Here is a 14,178-nt window from a genome sequence, read left to right on the forward strand (position 1 = left end):
ACCTTTCAGACATCAGCTGCGACCTCCATCCCTGAGCAGCTCATGCAGGAGGACGAGACACGGAGACGCCGCTGTGTCGTCTTTGTCCGTCACCTTTTGTACGCTCTCATTGATGGTTAATGGCGTGTGGTTTGTCAGCAAGCTGCAGGTCTCGTTTCCTCTGTCAAACATGTGAGTACAACTACATGGCAACACAGTAATTTAGACAGCTGTGTGTGCGAGTGTGTGTGTGTGTGTGTGTGTGTGTGTGTGTGTGTGTGTGTGTGTGTGTGTTATATGTCTCTGGACACACATTCCCTCCATGACTCCTGGTCTGTGTTGAGTCTGGCCGACCTCTGACAGGAAGTGATCTGTGTCGGTGCAAAAACATCAACAAACAGGACAGGGGATGTCTGTGGACAGGTTCAGGGGTCAAAGTGGGAGGAGCCTGTTGACTGACAGCTTTTAGCAGAAGCGTGTCTGCAGTTTGTTTGGCGTCAGGTGTCAACTGACCCCTAAAGTGGCTGATTTTAGCAACATCGGAGCTGCTCGGGTTGACAAGCATTGGCGGACTCAGTACCGGCTGCTACCCTCTGGTGGTCAACGGCGGTACATAACTCCTGCCCCTCACAGACATTTTCCAAACATTGGCATCATCCTGACCTGTGAAAAGTTTTAATGGACTCAGTTAAAGATTTAACTGTTGTCTTTGTGACGGCCCTCTAAAGCCTGAAATCATGACAATGTCGAACTCTTATATTTGTGTTTTACCTGAAATATATTTTACATAGATTCATTTAAAGTAAAATGTTTAGCCCAAAGTTAAATATCATATTTTCTCTGCGGTGAGGCGAGCCCAGAACGTCCTCCCTCCTCTGATTTACATCCTCATTGTTGCCATGCCAGCCGGCTGCTGTCAAGGTTACCCAACTTCAGGATGGATGAACACCGATGGAACAGCAGCTCCTATTTTGGGTGTTCAGGGACACTTTCTGAGGGACTGATGAGCTGGCCAGAAGCTATTGAGAATGATTCATGGGCGCGCGCGTGTGTTTGCAGACTTTGTCCACTAGAGGGCATCTATCACGACGCTAACCGCAACGCATCAGAAAGACGCAAAAGAAGAGACACATAAAAAAGACGTTTTATTTTAAACTACTACCTGGTAAAAATCCTATTGTCAATCATTATTTTGAGGGGTTTTTTTTACATATAAAAATTTGTAAATTACAAATAAATTTCAATACAGTATAGAAAAAATATTGGCGATGTATTTAAATATCCTTTATTTGAAGCAAGAAAAAATTATTTAAAAATATTTATATTACAGTGATTTTCCTGCTTTTAATTTAATCTGAAACATGTTTAAACTGTTTTTCTACATTACTCTACAGGATAATTTGTCACCTCGAAAAACGTTTTCACTTCGTACATTTAAGCATTATTATTATTAGTAGTAGTAGTATTGGTAGTAGTAGTAGCAGTAGTAGCAGTAATATTGACAGAAAAATAACGAAATGAATGATCAATTAACAGTTATATGTGTTCAGGACTGAATAACATTAAATTATCTGGATTTTAAATTATTATTATTATCATTACAAGATTTTAAGGAAAACTTCTAATTTTACATCTAACTTATTCTTGACATTTGAATAACCAAATTATGTTTGATTATGAACTGATTTCTCTTTTATTTCAAATGCACAAAATATCAATATAAAAAAATATTAACTACGGTAATTAATATTTACCAATATTCCCAAACAGTCAAATAATAGAACTGAAATACAACATAATGAAAAATCTGATCTGTTTTCATGGATTTAACTCGAAACACTTGTAAAAGTAGATTTCACACACTGAGAAGGAGTAGTCAGTAATGATGATGAGTGTGTGTGTGTGTGTGTGTGTGTGTGTGTGTGTGTGTGTGTCTGTGTGTATGTGTGTGTGTGAGAGAGAGAGAGAGAGAGAGAGAGAACTCGTCACCATCTAAATGTTTCTGTATAGTTTTGTGTCCTGCATTTTCCTGGAGAAGAGTGTGATGTGTTTTACGGGGCCATAGAGTCTTTATTTACAGCGTCAGCATGTGATGGAGGAGCCGCGGCATCGCTCCAATAACAGATCGTCATTTTGACGAAGACGCCACAGGAGGAGCAGCAACAGCCTGAGTCCATCCCTCTGAAACAATGTTTACTGGCTGGAAGGTCAGGAGGCCTCACATACACACACACACACACACACACACACACATACACACGAACACACACACACAGCCTCATCATCATTACTGACTGCTTCTCTTTGTGTTTCAACAATAAAACTTTAAAGCTTCTAGTTCAGAGTCAATCAAACTTCTTTAAAAGGAAATATTGGCAATCAATCATTATGCGTCGTCTCTGTGTGTTTCAATCGTCTCTGTGCATTTTAGTCGTCTCCATGTGTTTCTGTCAGAGGGACAATCAATCAGGCCCAGCCGCTCGTCTATAGATAGATTTGTGTAAACGAACAGACGTTCCAACACGCAGATACACGACAATTTCCTGTCACATGAGTTATGGACGACCACAATAGCTCCCATAATAGTTTCCCATCTCCACAGCGACCCCTCCATGACCTTGTGTTTGTGGTCATGAACATGGCAGTAAACGGGGGAGCGTTTAGGAGGTTTACAGCTGGAGGACGGTGTTTGTCCTGCAGGACGCCACCTGTTTGGACAAGAGAAGAAGAAAGAGGAGGATGTGAAGGATTATGGGAGATAAACACCTAAATGTTTATGGGCAAAACCCAGTGAAACCAGTGAATAGGAATACAATGGATCCATATCTGAACAACACTAAAACAAATGATTTGATATTGTGTGTTTCCATGACAACATCTCCATCAGGGTTAGCTGGTATATAGGACAGAGATGACAAATGTTATGGTGACAGGTTATGGATGACCAGGACGATGGAAGAAACTGGAAACTGCCTGCGTCCATGTGGAGACAACAGGGTACTGTGACATGGTCCAACATCACCAACCATTCAGACAATTTAGCACAGCTTTATTTACACGTCTATAACATAACAACAGGAAAAGGTACACTTAACATAGAGAACCGTTGAGCAGGACCAGGGTCGTGGGGGGGCTCCTGCTGATGGACAGATGTGTAAAAGAAGAGGAGATGGAGAGAGCAGAGGAATAGGAGAGCAACCGGAGTTTCAAATCTAAAAATGGGGGGGGGGGGGGGGGGGGGGGGGTCAGTGAGGTCAGAGGTTACCATGCACAAATACCTGTGGTGGGGGCACACTGATGTTTGGCATCATTAAAATCTTCGTGCTCATTTATGAAACAGGAAAAAAACAATTTTTCATTTAAAACAGGAAAAACCCAAGTTTCCCACTCATTTTTTTGGAGAAAAAGACATTAATCCCTGAACGTCCAGAAAGAAAATCTGAACTGAGCTCCAAATATTCATGGCCTGTGAAATCCTGAATGTATGTTGAGCACCCAGAACATCTGAGTGTGAATAATTGGAAAACTGAGCTCTGAACAGAGAAAGAGCATCTTTACATGCCGAAGCTGATGTCAACTGCAGAACAACAGTTGACAGACAAACTGCACTAAATCCTGCTCCCACTGCTTACGTGACAGCTTTAGCCTGGGCTAGTTCTGCCTTCTCAGCTAGCTTAACAAAGGTCTCCAGTTACATAAAGAGGGCAAGGCTACTCTCAGGTCACATCTGGGGGGCTTCCTGCACCTGTGACGGACCTCCATCTTATTGCCCAGTTGGACATTCAAAACTGACTCCAAAATGTGTAAAACTAACTAGGCTGTTAGCATAAGCTATAGGCAGCTTCTCTGTGAATGGATCATTATTGTCTGCTGCAACAAACATGCCGAATATTTCAGGGAAACTGAAATTCCTGCTGGGCACAAACATTCCCACCTCTGTCAGCACCAAAGGCCTCCCGACTGTTACACACCTGCTTGTGCCTGTGTGCCTGCCGATCCTAGGGGACTCTTGTGGTTTCCCACATCCTGTAACAGCTGAGCTCCCACAGGTGCCCGGGCCAGTCCAGGAGGGCAGGAAGTGTTGGAACGTCAACAGGTCAAAGACCCTCTTCAGTAAAGGAAGAGCAGCAAGCGGCTGAGTCAGAGGAAGGAATTTTTAATGTGATCAGGGGTTCACTGATAGTGGAGGTCAAGGTCAGGCACAGCACCAGGACATTGGGGGGAGGGGGGTCGATTGTCTCCAGAGGGACCTGGAAAAGCCTCCACAGTCAAGGAACTCTAGCAAGTAGTCTGCACTTCAACCCTGGTTACAGGAAGAGAACTCAATAAATCAGCCACCACCTCCTCCGACTGATGTGTGAATGTGAAGCCTGTGATGGAAGCCTGGTGACATCTACTGGAACCAGCAACTGGCAGGGGGATCCACCCAGTCCACCCACTTTAATGCTGTAACGCGAGACAAAAGAAGAGTCTTCACACAGGGCAGAACAGTCTTACTGGCTGTATTCACACAGAATCATACCATCATTCAGTTTGTGTTTTTTCTGTAGTTAGAAGAGATAGAAGAACAATATGCGGCTGCAGAAGTCGGGCTGTCTCATGGCCGACACTTTTGAAGTTCAGACCCATCAAAGAAAACATACACATGCACACATACACACACATGCACGCGTACACACACACTAATTACACACAAACTAAATTATATGTGCACTAATACATTACTGCACACATCATATACAGGTCTGTCCACTGTGTAAGTGTGTGTGTGTGTGTGTGTGTGTGTGTGTGTGTGTGTGTGTGTGTGTTTGTAAAAGTCTATCCTGTCACTCTCCTCTTGAATTATTTATCTGCAGACTGTCTAATTATAGCAGAGTGTCAAAAACACACCCAGACACTCTTCAACCATCCTGAGGTCCTCACTGACCCTCAACCAGAACATTGATGTTATGAAAAACAGGCCACTGAACACACACACTCTCTTCTGTTGTACAGCTGATTGATGTTTTGTTGTTCAGGGGAAACGTCACTGAGTTTCACACATGTTTACCATGTCCATCAGGTGTCAAACATTCAAAGTTGACTAAATAGTCAGTGTTGCTTTTACACAAACAATTAAAACTGTGGTTGAAACAACAACCTGACAATTTGGATCAGACGATGATGATCAAATTAATACATAGAAAATCACATTCTACTATTTTAAAAAGCTGATATAACCGATAATTAAATTGTAAAAATTATAATAATATAATCATTGCTTTCTATTTTTTATTAAAAGCAGATTTTATTCAGTTTTATTTCGGCCATAAAATTAAAAGTTTGAGTTTTGTTTCAGATGACAAAACAAAAATGTTAAATATTAGAAAGAACTGATAAAAAACAAGAAGATAAAATCAAGTAAAGGATGATTTTTACACACTTTGTTTTAGCAACGAAGCTGAAATTAAAGTTTTTACAAGAGCGTCATGCTGACACGCATTTCAGTTCACATGTTTACTGGAAACTCACGAACACACACACACAGAAACACACACACCTTAAACTGTTCATTATTACATGCATCTCACACTAATTACATGTTGAACAGACTCATTAAGCTGAATTACTGGATGAGTTACAGCATCAAATTCAGAGAGGAAACATGAGCCAAGTCACACACACACACACACCCTGGTGGTACAGTGCACACCAGTAAACAGGCACAGAGAGCAATATGTACAGACTTGCTCAGGTTCACTCATGTTTGTCAACAGCCTGAAAACTTGTTTTTCTGCCTTCGTCTGCAAACAGAATTCAGGATTAATAAAAAAAAGTCATTTAAAATGATGACCTCACTGATGCTGTCAACATTAGTCTGTACATGAGCAGCGACACCTGATGGCTGGAAGCAGAACAGCTGCACATCTGCAACAATTAGGACTTACTGGTGCAGAATTGGACATGAGAGACCAGAACTGAGACCAGAGCTGAGACCAGTTCTGAGACCAGTGCTAAGACTAGTGCTGAGACCAGAACTGAGACCAGAGCTGAGACCAGTTCTGAGGCCAGTGCTGAGACTAGTGCTGAGACCAGTTCTGAGACCAGAGCTGAGACCAGTTCTGAGACCAGAGCTAAGACCAGTTCTGAGACCAGAGCTGAGACCAGTACTGAGACCAGTACTGGTTAAACTGTGCTGTTGGACATCGTAAACATCTCCTGCTGCTTCTGCTATGGATTGACAGAACTTTATATTGTTCCAGACTTTAATCAAACAAATCTTCCTGAGACAACAGTAGCACACAGCAGAATTCTGACAGAACCCAACAGAACCTTGAAACTGTGCAGCTATGACCTGCAAGGTTGGAGTTTAATTGTTTTGTGTTTGACTGGTTTCATGTCTCCCAGTAAAGCTTTCTGACTAGTGACTGAATCAAACTGTTTTTTTCCTTTCTGGAAGTGAAAGTGAAAGTTAATGGCAGGAAGTTTCCCTGAGAAGCAATAAACATCATCCCCTCCACCCTGCTGTCATCCAGGGGGCGTAAAGATGACAAACAGCCAAGCAGCGGTGGTGCCGGGGAGCTGACACCCCCGGTCTGGAGCCTTTCCAGCTGTGAACCTCGGCCCGGCTGGGGCCCCCGCGAGTCGCAGTGATCTATTGCCGGTGTCCGTCCTGCTGGAGCGGCCGGTCCCGCCTGAGTGCGACTCTCTGGAGGCCCCTGTTTAGCCTGATCCAGGAAACAGGCCCTTTCCTCCACCCAAACACTGGGAGCCCAGCAGCGGTTCGCTGTGGGCAGGTCAGCGAGGGCGCTCACGATGGAACGATCCAAACCTGCCCGTAAAATGAACAAATCAAATCAGAACTCAGAGGTGTTCTGTTTATTTATTTTTAATTTATTTATTTATTTCAGGGTTTTATTGAGAGATATTAATTACAAATGGAGGCTTTTAAAATACAAACATTTATTCTCTGACACTTTATTTCAGAACGAGATCATATGATCATTTGTGTTCCTGTGGGAACGTTTGTGAGATCAGGCTGACAGAGGTCGGGTGAGTGGGTACTTTCTCTGCTGCTGCTTGGGGGACTGAGCAGAAATAACTAAACTTGAACTGATTCAACTGGCAATACTTTTACGACAATCCAAATTTAATGTAAAACATAAATAATTTTAGTCTTTTTTCGAAGAAAAAATTATTTTCTCTAATATTTTAAAAGATACACTTTATCTAAATTTCTCCACTTTTATTTGCTTTTTATTTTATAACATTTATAATATTTATAAAAACAATTATATATATAAGTTTGTAAAATAAAAAAAGCTTGCAGCGAACTTATTATAGTGGACGGTATATTTTACTTGTCAGCTTCCTCATTTGATTTGATGTGTGGCGGAGTAGCGTCCCCCCTCCCGGTGATAGCTGAAGCCGTTGGCAGGTTGTGAAGCCGCCGGACTGGACGCTGTTTAGAAAATAGGGAGCTGATAAAGACGCACGAAGAGCAAAAAGCGTCTCTAATGGTGCGGCAGAGGGGATGATGGAGTAGTCTGTGTCTGCCCGGGAGGCACTAACGCCCCCCAGTTTATATACAGGTCTGAGGTGTCTGTGTGTGTGTATGTGGGGGGGAGGTCGGAATAAATATTCATCATCCTAACTAAACTGTTAGAAAATGAATCCAATAAAAGCTGGTTCGAATTAGCGCAACCAGCTTCTGTTGAAACAAGCTGATCCCAGATCAGCTCCCATAAATTAGAGCTGGGAGCATTGGTTTCCTCTTGAAGTGGAGGCTTCAGGAGAGGACCCCCCTCCAAGCCTTTTAGACCAGCTCCGCCCCTCACACCCACACGCACACGCACACACAGAAGGCCCTAGATCCAGGAGGCCCAACACGGAAGCTTTGGCCAGCTTTCCATTTGAAACCTCATTTCAGGTTTGACTTGGTTTCCATAGAAACCCGAATAGTCGGCGTGTGTGCGCGTGCTGGTCGTGCCCAGGCAGACTCCTCGTGGTTCCGGGTCACTGACGCTTTGATGGGGCTGTCACTGCATGCCTCGGCGAGATCAACACCACGCGCACGCGCAACACCACATCCCATGCACCTTTTGAGCCGCAAGCAATCAGACGCGCGCACGTTCACGCGCAGGGATAAACAGATTTGAATGTTGAACCGTTGAACAATTTGAGATAAATCCGAAATATTAGGGGGATAAAACACCGAGATCCTATTAAGCGAAATGAAAAGTTTAATGTCATCAAACAACAACACCGTGAAACAAACGCACGCACGTATCCACACACGCGCGCCGGGCCTAGATTATGTTTCCTCCTTCATCCCTCCATCCAGAGCCGCTTGGCGCCTCCATGACAGCAGACTGGAGGTGTAACGTTTCTTATTGTTACCTCCGTCGATAACACACCCACGCGCGCGCCCACGCACTTTTGTTAATTGTTCAGAATAAGATTAAATCTGAGGTTTATTTGTTCTGATTTTGTACCCTGAAAAGTTTCTGAACCTGTTTAAGACTCACAGGTGAAAAAGTTTCCTATTGTAATAGATGAAGATTCCTCCTCTTCCTCATCCGCTCCTCCTCTCCTGAATGCAGATAAAACACTGACTTCCGCTTGACAAACGTCAGGGGTCCTCAACCTGATTGGACGCGGAGCTACGCTCAAAACCCTGCAACAGAACAGGTGAGTGTGTTCCAACCATAACCAGAAGGTTCTGTTTTGGCCCACCAGACCTTGTGGGCCTGGAGACTAACCCAGAATCGCCCTTCTCCTCAGACAGGCTGATGTCGGGGCGGTAACTAGCCGGTCCCTGCTGAGCTGGGCCGAGTGAAGGTTCGGCCCGCGTGAGCGTGATTTCGTCCATCTTGAACTCATACAGATGTCATAAACTGTAGAATGTTGTCATTTTAGAAACGCGCGGTTTTCTGCGGCCAAACAAAGGAACATTCCTGTAGAGTGACTCTTCGACGTTAGAGACGCTTTCAAGTGTTGCGCCTTCATTTCAGAACCTTCGCGGTTCTGAATTTCGTGTTAAATTCTTGGAGTTCCGTCAAAGCCAGATCTGGAGCCGGTGTCCCAGAACAAGCGTGGCGTCACTTCACGTTAACCAAAACACTTTTAATTTTCTTTCCAGCGGCTCCGGAGTCAGAAAACACAGCTCAGCCTGGCGTCGTTGGATTTAATGCTTATTTAAAGTAAATGGAGGCGGCCGCGTGCCAGTCTAAACACAGGCCGCCTGCTCGGCTCCGCTGGGCGGGGACGCGCGGACCGTGATGGGACGTGGATGGAGAGAGTCGCCGGGGAGTCTCGGGGGAACCGCATAGATTTGCGCGCGCGCGCGCACACACACACACACACACGCACGCAGAGGCAGCAGGATCCAACAGCGCGTGCACGCCATCAGCTGATCACCTGATCAGAAAGATGACGTTACCGAGAGGACGTGATTCATGTTTCCATTATTGATGATTCTCATTATTGATCATTGCTCATTGAGAATCTACACAGACATATTGCTCATTAAAGCAAACTTGCGCAAAGTGGCAGATGATTAAACGCTTTTGGACTTGATCGTTTTGCGCTAAAAACAGATATAATTTATTTTCTTTTTTGATGGATCATGAACTGGTGAAGATGATTCAGTCAACTTCTCATGACGTTTCTCCTCAGGCCCATCATCGATGTGAAGCTTTGTTAACTGAATTTTTCTCCTGCTGCAGCTCATGAACAATGTCAAACATTTTATTTGAACTTTTTTAAAAATAAAGCTGGTGAAGATTCTTCAACATGTTTTTTAATCATTTAAATTTTAACCACAAATAATTACAGATTTAATTTTAATGTGCATTTTAAATAGAGAATAAATTCATACATGTGGGTTTAATTTTGTTAAAGATTTGTAGTTTTCGTACCTGTAACAACACCTGGGGGCGCTGTAAAACGGAAAGGGGGTACTGATAGGACAGATAGGCTAAGCTAAAAACGTCAGAAAGTTTTCCTGGAGGAATCTTAATTGCTCCGTGGGGCCCTGTTTATCTGCTCCGGGTGGTTATTAATACAACAGCCGATAAAGAGTCCGCTGAGACCCTCGAGAGCAGCTGCCGACCCACAGGGCGGACGGTGGGACAGGTTTGGGGTTGTCGGTGGCGGGTTTAAGCCTCTGCTGAGAGTTTGCGTCCTTGTTCCTCCCCAACCAAGATGGATGTTGGAAGAATCTGTTGATCTTCGCCACCTGGGTCAAAGGTTAACCTGAGACAGACAATCAGCATTTGTCTCCACATCTGACATCTGACCTTGACGCGCCACCAAAGTGACCTCCGGATGCGCACAGATTTACTCACACAGGTCCGAGCGATGACGCGAACAATAAGGAAAACTTGTAACCAGCAGATATGAACAAGACTGACAACAAACAGGCCGCAAAGCCAAGAAGACAACTCCGTCCTCCATATTCCAAAAACACAACCGGAACGTCACGTTCGCTCCACCTTCCATCTGCGTGACTCTTTCACAAAAGCTCCTTCCAGCGTACACGGACTCTCCAGCTCACACGACCCTCCCCCTGACGGCAGAGGAGGCGCAGCTCCACCGCCCCGGTAGAGACTCAGCCACAGAACTTGAGCAGAGAGACGATCTGCATGGACACAACCGGGACTAATTCATGCGTTTCCGTCGCGATGAGGGATCCCAGGACTTCAACGCGCCACCTGCTTCTTAATCTGAGTTGATTGCCAGAGGAGAGGACACGGAAGGAAACAAGGAGTGCATGTTACTCAGCGGGCTCCATTTCCTCGGTGCTGTAGATCCGGAGCTGGGTGACATGATGCTGCAGAGCCCGCTCACCTCCACGCCGTTTTCTGTGAAGGATATCCTGAAGCTGGAGCAGCAGCAGCAGCAGCAGCATCAGTCCGCCACCCTGGAGCTCCAGCACCGACCCCACATCCAGCTTACCGGCTCTCCTTCTTCCCAGCAGCAGCAGCAGTCTTTCCAGACTCCGCCGTCCTGCATGCTGGTGCAACGGGACAGCCCCTCATTCTCGGAGGGAGAAGACAACCTGGCGTACTTAAGCGCGCTGGCGGTGCGGGAAGAGGACCGCGCGGAGCCCAGCCTGTCCCCGGACATGTATGTCCATCCCGGTCTAGAGGGAGCCAAGCTGGACCCCACCGAGCTGGAGGAGCAGGAGAGCAGTGAGTGGACCCTCAACCTCAGACAGAAGACAAAGGCGGCAGGAAAATGCTGCCAGTTCCAGCTGAAACATCAGTAATAATAATGATTAGAAATATGGAAACCTGCGTTTATGCAAGAGAGAAAATCCAGCATTCATAAAATTATTCATATTTGAAAACTGACACGCAGAGAAACACATTTAGAGCGTAAAAGCTAAAACAAATGAAAATTGTTCTTTAAAAACAGCCCGCATTTCTATTGTGGAACGTGTCAATAGTTTACATGGATGACTGTAAAATGTGAAATTTGCAAATTAACTACCTGGACGTCCAAATCAGCTGAGAACGACCAGTAAAGTCTGAACTGGATCAGATTAAAGAGAAAAGATGTTAGAGGTGGATTTCTCACATTCATCTGATGCTGCTTGGATTTAATAATTAATACTAATAATGATCACTTTACAGATTATATCCGCTCCTTCATAGTTTAGAACAAAGTCGGCTCATTGTTTTCATAAATGTTTCAAAGTGAACATGAAGTGTGTGTCTGCAGAGGCGAGCTTGACAAATATTTGAATTTTATGTCTGTTGATTTCAAAAACTTGCACATGTGTGGTTGGATCTCAAATGTCAATATTTTCTGCATGTTTGCGCCCAGAGAGCTGTGGTCTTGTGTCCCGGGAGGAGGCAGCGGAGGGCGCGCAGGGCGACCCGGATCGACCAGCGCAGAAGCAGCGGAGCCGGCGGAGACCCCGGGTCCTCTTTTCCCAGGCTCAGGTCTTCGAGCTGGAGCGACGCTTCAAGCAGCAGCGCTACCTGTCCGCGCCTGAGCGCGAGCACCTGGCGACCACCCTCAAACTCACCTCCAACCAGGTGAAGATCTGGTTCCAGAACCGCCGCTACAAATGCAAACGGCAACGACAGGACAAATCCCTGGAGGCGGCGGGCCAGCACCACCCGCCTCCTCCGCGGCGCGTCGCCGTCCCGGTCCTGGTCCGGGACGGGAAGCCGTGTCTGGGCGGGGCGCAGAGCTACACGGCGGCTCCGTACGGTTCCAACCCGTACGGTTACAACGGATACTCGGCATACACATACAACAGCCCGGCCTACAACAGCAACTACAGCTGCACGTACAGCAGCATTCCCGCGCTGCCCCCCTCCAGCACGTCCAGCGCCTTCATGAACATGAACTTGAGCAACATGAGCAGTCTCAGCGGCTCCCCGCAACCGCAGCCGCACCAGGGACCAGCGGTGTCTCCCTGCCAGGGCTCCCTGCAGGGCATCCGGGCCTGGTAGCCTCGGAACGCTTTTCCAAACGGGTTTTTTTCCCGTCGTGCGTGCGAAACAACCTGCGTGTGTACGTACGAACGTAGCGTGAAGCGATGCTGAGCTTTTGCCATTGACACTAAATCAATTTCAAAATTTGGATTTTCACGTTTTGTTCATCTTCACGTGCGCGCGCGCAGGGCTGAAGACTGAAGGCTGACGTGTCCAGCGCGAGGGCCGGGGTCACCCACGTTTGCGGGTTTCTGCTCCTGAATTTAAAAAACAAATAGAATGTTTTAAACATGTATATTTTAACTGCTTCAAATGTTTGTCTTAGTTTATTTCACATCTATCAAATAAATCAGAGAAAAGAGCGATGTGTTTGATTCTGTCCACAAAATAATTAATCATAATCTTCATTAATAAAGATGTTGAATAAACCTCCTAAATGAAGCTGTCTAGTCTGCTGCAGGACATATATGAACTTGATGGAGGTAAATTTTGCTCATCACAGGGCTAAAAGCTGTTGGAGGAGGCCGGGCCAGCCGCGCTTTGTCCCTGTGCCAGGAGCCCTGAAAGGAAGAGGTTTCTCTCCATTTGAGGTCCTTAAAGGACGAGATTAAGCACCTTAAATACGCCCGAAGAGCGAGCTGCAGCCGCGCGGAGGGAGACAGAAATAATGGCTCTTATTGGACTCGGACAAAAGGTGCGTGGTGGGCAGAACCGGGCACTCAACAAAGACAAAGGCGCGCAGGGGCCGTGAGATTGACGTCCTAATATTCCCAATTCAGGCAGCAGGCAGCGGGTTATTCTGCAAGGAGAAGGGACACGCAGGAAAAATGTGCTCACTTTTGTTCCCCTTCAGGAGGCTTTTGTTCGGCCGCTCCGAGGACCCCAGCCGGGAGGCTTCAGGGCAGCAGGGCTGGAGGTGCAGGCAGCGGGGAGGCGTGCGTGTGAAAGGACAGGCCTTTATTGCTACAAGTTTCACCATTTATTCCAAATGAGGGAAATGGACGGGAGAGTTTTAGAGTGGCGGGGAGGGGGAGAGATGCTGAGGAGGGGGGAGGGGGTGTGTTATATATAATAGTGTTATTTCAGCTCAGAGGGAGTTTTATTCTCACAGGTCTGATCAGGGAAATACATGCGGCGAAAATAGCGCCGACGCAAATATTCACAATTAAAAAAAAAAAAACCTAAACTTTGGCTTCATCCAAAAATCACCTGGGAAATAAGCACAACGTCGTATAACCCTGATTACTCCCAAAATAATTTATATATTTTTTCATTGCGTTAGAAAATTAATTTATTAAAGCATAACAGCAAATCATGCCAAGGAAAAAAAATACTGACAACTGAAGGTTTCTGTCTGAATTTTTACACTTTCTTTTTAAATTAAATGTAAGTATTTTTCTCTGGTAATCATGTTAATTCATAGTCTATTATTATTATTATTATTATTATTATTATTATTATTATTATTATTATTATTATTATTATTTGTAGTAGTAGTAGTAGTAGTAGTAGTATAAGTCTAGTCGAGTATTTTATCAATGTTTGATTTTAAATTTTGAAGCAAAAAACGTGATCATATTTTACATTTCAGTTTATGTTAAGCGTCAATGCATTTCAAACGTTAAAGAAAATAAATGTATTAATAGATTTAAAGACAAACATTTGGAGCAGTTTTAAAAAGGTAAAATGTACATTTTAATTAAATCCGCGGGTCGGTGTTTATTTCTTTCTAAAAAGAAAAAATAATAATTAAAATCAAAATAGACTT

At 44.9% G+C, this 14,178-nt stretch overlaps 1 protein-coding gene and 1 long non-coding RNA gene across 2 annotated transcripts; both read left to right on the forward strand.

The window, feature by feature from the left end:
- Positions 1-8,560: 8,560 nt before the first annotated feature.
- On the forward strand, positions 8,561-9,345 carry LOC115253359 (uncharacterized). Its single transcript, XR_003891696.1, has 2 exons — positions 8,561-8,649; positions 8,743-9,345. It is a non-coding gene; the product is annotated as an uncharacterized lncRNA (long non-coding RNA).
- A 1,199-nt stretch (positions 9,346-10,544) lies between these two features.
- Positions 10,545-12,846, forward strand: LOC101073339 (homeobox protein Nkx-2.5-like). The gene is made up of 2 exons (XM_003979642.3): positions 10,545-11,153; positions 11,791-12,846. The coding sequence occupies exons 1-2, from the start codon at positions 10,733-10,735 to the stop codon at positions 12,426-12,428; spliced, it is 1,059 nt and encodes a 352-aa protein (XP_003979691.2). The 5' UTR covers positions 10,545-10,732; the 3' UTR covers positions 12,429-12,846.
- Positions 12,847-14,178: the final 1,332 nt, after the last annotated feature.

The sequence above is a fragment of the Takifugu rubripes genome, chromosome 17, assembly GCF_901000725.2.
Source record: "Takifugu rubripes chromosome 17, fTakRub1.2, whole genome shotgun sequence".
NCBI classification, from domain to species: Eukaryota; Metazoa; Chordata; class Actinopteri; order Tetraodontiformes; family Tetraodontidae; genus Takifugu; species Takifugu rubripes.

What these genes read in the sequence shown, in the direction of transcription:
- LOC101073339 (XM_003979642.3), top strand. Translation starts at nt 10,733, where the DNA reads ATGTTACTCAGCGGGCTCCATTTCCTCGGTGCTGTAGATCCGGAGCTG. An exon ending in GCTGGAGGAGCAGGAGAGCA is followed by an intron (nt 11,154 to 11,790) that starts GTGAGTGGACCC and finishes GTTTGCGCCCAG; the next exon opens with AGAGCTGTGGTCTTGTGTCC.